Genomic DNA, 3,871 nt, shown 5'->3' with positions numbered 1-3,871 from the left:
TTAGATCATGTTAGATCATTGAGAAGTCCACCTTACTATTTGTATATATTATAGTTATATTTTTAAAGAATTCTTAGTGTGGAGAATGAATCTCAAGCTGCAGAGTTCTTTTTGCCATTCTAGTTGGATATGTTCCTGGATCACATTCCTCCTTGTTTCTACCACAGCTCCCACTATCCTGCTATTGGTCAATAAAGGCTGCCTCTCATTAGGTGAACACATACTTAATTACCTGATTGACAGTGAGTTCATCCAAACAGCCTCTACTCCTGAATCCAATATTCTTGTTACTAACGAGCAAAAGTGTTCAATGATTTTATTTTAAAGAAACTTTTTTTAATATATGCTTCAGGGATCTTCCTCTGAGGTTTGCCACAGTATGTCACAGAGATTAGTCCTTAAATGCTGGAGATGGCAAGCCTATCATGTGGATGGGGCAAAACTCCAAGGGCCAGGACGTCCTGATCAACTGGAGGCTTTTCTTTCACGTCATCTCCCTGCCAGGCATGCACAGCCGCGCATAATGATTTTTCCATTTGGAAAGCCTGAGTGTACATCGAATTTTACTCAGTGGTTTAGATCCAGTTCTCTTTCACCACGAAATATAGGTCGGCATTGACTGGTGCAACATTTGCCATGACTTGTTTCCCTTTCTCAACATTTACCTTGATCAATGGCGGAGCAGGTTTGAAGGACTGTGCAGCCTATTCTGGCTTCTATTTCTGATGTCTTCTCTCAGTGCAAACTAAAGCTTGGCTTTACTTTGTTTTCAGTTCCACTTGGGGGTGGGGGGGTGACGTCAGACTCACCTCCTGGTCTTGGTCATTGGTCACCAATGGCTATTATCAGGAGGCACTCCTTCATAGAGGCCAATGGATAACTGGAAACCCTCTCTCCCAAAAGAAGGTGAGTTTGTAGCTGGGTCAAATGTGAATGTGAAGTTTGTGTTAAGCAAGCATATTAAGGGTACTGGAGGCAAGGCAGATAGATGGGTGTTGACGTCAGCCATGGTCTAAACAAATGGCAGAAGAGGCTTCGGGAGTTGCCTGCTTTACATCAGTTCCTATGTTTAATAATTTCTATCTACCCTGAAGAACTTTCCCCATTTCTTCATTAATTCTCCTCAGCTGTCATCATCTGATCCAATCAAGCTGATCAGCAAAGGGTCCAGATCTCCTCCTTTCAACCACCTCAAACATTGTTTCCTTTAAGAATTGAGCAGAGACCTGCTGGAAATCTACAGGTCGAGCAGGCATCTAAAGGCCACGCGACAGAGGTATGTTGTTTTCTTGCCTCAGAGGGTGTATGTCCGGCAGCTCACCTGTGACCTGCTTTGCGTCAGCTGGTGTTGGAGGTACGTTGTCTCAATGGACTGATGTATTCTGCAGTGTGGAATGGACAATCTTCTGCCTCTCTGTCTGATGACAAGGCAGTTACTTATTTTGATTGTCAGCAGAGCCAATACCAATTCAACCTGTTCCAATCCTGCTTGGTGTTCTCTATTCTCTGGTTCCACCCTGGAGGCCAACCGTAGCTGAGTGGGGAGAGGGACTAAGCAGAAATCTGTGTTCAACATTGCAGCAATACAATGGGACCCATTGACTTGCAATGGGGAAGTCCCACTTCTGGGCTCATGATGGGAGGCAGTAACTTCAGTGGCCCCAGCCAAGCTGTTCCCATCAGGCGCTCCATTGCAGAGGGAACTTCCTCTTCAGGTTGCTGTCGATGAGCGTGGGCACATCCAGCGAGGTGCAGGTGTTCAAGCGGGAAGTTTGACTGGACATGGTGCTACTGCCCTGCTTCTTGTTCCGAGTCAACAGGTTGCGCAGGTGGAGCCGGAACTTGTCGTGGAGAGAGGCATAGATGAAGGGGTTGTAACAGGCAGAACTCATGGCGAGCAAGTGGCATGACACCTGGATCACATCCACATAGGTTTTGTCTATGATGTTCTGGTCAATGTCCCATATCAGGTTTACCGTCTGCAGAGGCATCCAGCAGAGTGCAAAGGAGAGGACGGAGATAAGGAGCATGCAAAAGGTCCTCCTCTTCTTCCTCGACCACTTCTCGTGGCTGTACAAGGCAGTGCCTGGAACCTTTCTCTTCTTCAGATGGCATGAAATGGCACAGTAGGAGATGGAAACAGCGCAGAGTGGGAGCATGTAGAACAACAGGAACACGGTGCAGGAGTACAACAGACTTTGCTTCTCCAATTTGTACCAAATCTCCTCGCAGATGATCATATTGAACCCCAGCTGGTTTATGTTCATATATTGGGTGTGCAGGGGAGTTGGCATCGAGATGCCAATGGAGACCATCCAGATTAATATGATGATATAGGCACAGGAACGCGGTCTAATTCTGCGGTGAATTGGATACACCACCACCACGTATCTATCCACGGCAATGGCAGTGAGGGACAAGACAGACACAAAGACGGTGGTGGACTGCATCAGCTTTATAAAGTAGCACATGAAGATCCCAAAGAGCCAGCCCTGGCTCTCGAACGCGTAGGAAGCCGTCATCGGGACGCAGAAGATACACATCACCAGGTCAGAGGCGGCCAGGTTGCCGATGAGGAAGTTGGTGGTGGTGTGGAGCTTCTTGGTGGTAGCGATGTGAGCCAGGAGGAGGAGGTTACCGCCACATGCCACAATCACCAGCACCGCGTAGAGCAGAATGAAAAAGGGCTTCAACTCCAAGAGCAGGCAAATGCCCGAGAACATGGGAGACATGGTCACATCGCACATTGACCCGTTCAGGGCCATGGCCCAGACACCAGATTCGTTTAAGGTCATCATCGGCTCACCTGCGTGGAAAGTACAGAATAATTCATGTGCCATCAACTGCTCAGTAATTTCAGGCATTGACCCACATTTCTTCCACTGTTGCTCTTTACATCGAGAAACAATCTCTCTAGAAGTGATAACCTTTTCCCAAGTGATGTATTTTACACATTTTGTGGGCATGATGGGCAAGACTGGCATTTGTTGCCCACCTCTTGGCATCTTAAGCAGGTGGTGGTGGGCCATTGCAGGGCAAGCCTAACCCTACCTCAGCAATGGAACACCACAAATCACCTCTTGCACCACCATGGACCTGTCTCTGATTGTGTTTTCTTGGCCCTAATGTCTTTTTTTCTCTTCATTGTCTTGTATAATTTATATTCTGTGTGTTGTCTGAATCTACATGCCTGTGATGCTGCTGCAAGCAGGTTTCTCATTGTACCTGTACCTCACCGTCATTGTGCACATAAACTCGACTTGACTTGACTTGAAGGTGCTCCCATAGGATAGTTGGGTCAGAAGTTCTAGCAGTGACAATGAATCAATGCCGATATCTGCCCAGGGTAGCCTATGAAGCAAGTGTGGTGGCACCTGCTGACCTTGACCTTCTAGGAGGTGGAGGTCTGGGAAGTCTCCTATCTCTGGGTCACAGCTAACTAAGATTGACATCCATTCCTCTGTGGTAGGCAGCGGAACCCTGGACAATGGCCAGCACATCTTCCAATCCCACCCCTAAGGCTCCAACTGTAGCGTTAGGCCATAGGAGCCAACTCACCCGGTACAATCCAGGGATTGATCCTGGGATCATTCTGATCTATGTGGCTCACCCAAGACTTTCATCCATCACGGGGCTCTCGGGAGGAGGAGTTCCAAAGAGCCCAGAAGAATTCAGAAAACTTTCAATTCGATGTTCCCCCCTGGTCAACAACACCCTCCCTTGAGGTTTTGAACTGAGATGACATTAGACCGAGGTTCCCATTTACCCAGATCCCACAACACTATTTTAATGAAGATGAGTGGTGATGGGGGTATGGGTTCTCCCTGATGCTCTAGACAATATTTATCCCTTAACTCACATTGTTTAAAAA

The 3,871-nt window shown here is 47.4% G+C and overlaps 1 protein-coding gene across 1 annotated transcript; it reads right to left on the bottom strand.

Moving 5' to 3' along the window:
* Window positions 1-1,679: 1,679 nt before the first annotated feature.
* Window positions 1,680-2,795, bottom strand: prlh2r (prolactin releasing hormone 2 receptor). The gene has a single exon (XM_052014092.1). The coding sequence runs from the start codon at window positions 2,793-2,795 to the stop codon at window positions 1,680-1,682; it is 1,116 nt and encodes a 371-aa protein (XP_051870052.1).
* Window positions 2,796-3,871: the final 1,076 nt, after the last annotated feature.

The sequence above is a fragment of the Pristis pectinata genome, chromosome 1, assembly GCF_009764475.1.
Source record: "Pristis pectinata isolate sPriPec2 chromosome 1, sPriPec2.1.pri, whole genome shotgun sequence".
Taxonomy (NCBI): Eukaryota; Metazoa; Chordata; class Chondrichthyes; order Rhinopristiformes; family Pristidae; genus Pristis; species Pristis pectinata.
The sequence above is the reverse complement of the archived record's forward strand: the minus strand, read 5'-3'. Positions and strand labels throughout refer to the sequence as shown.

Coding starts and splice junctions, on each gene's coding strand:
- prlh2r (XM_052014092.1), bottom strand. CDS start 2,795: ATGACCTTAAACGAATCTGGTGTCTGGGCCATGGCCCTGAACGGGTCA.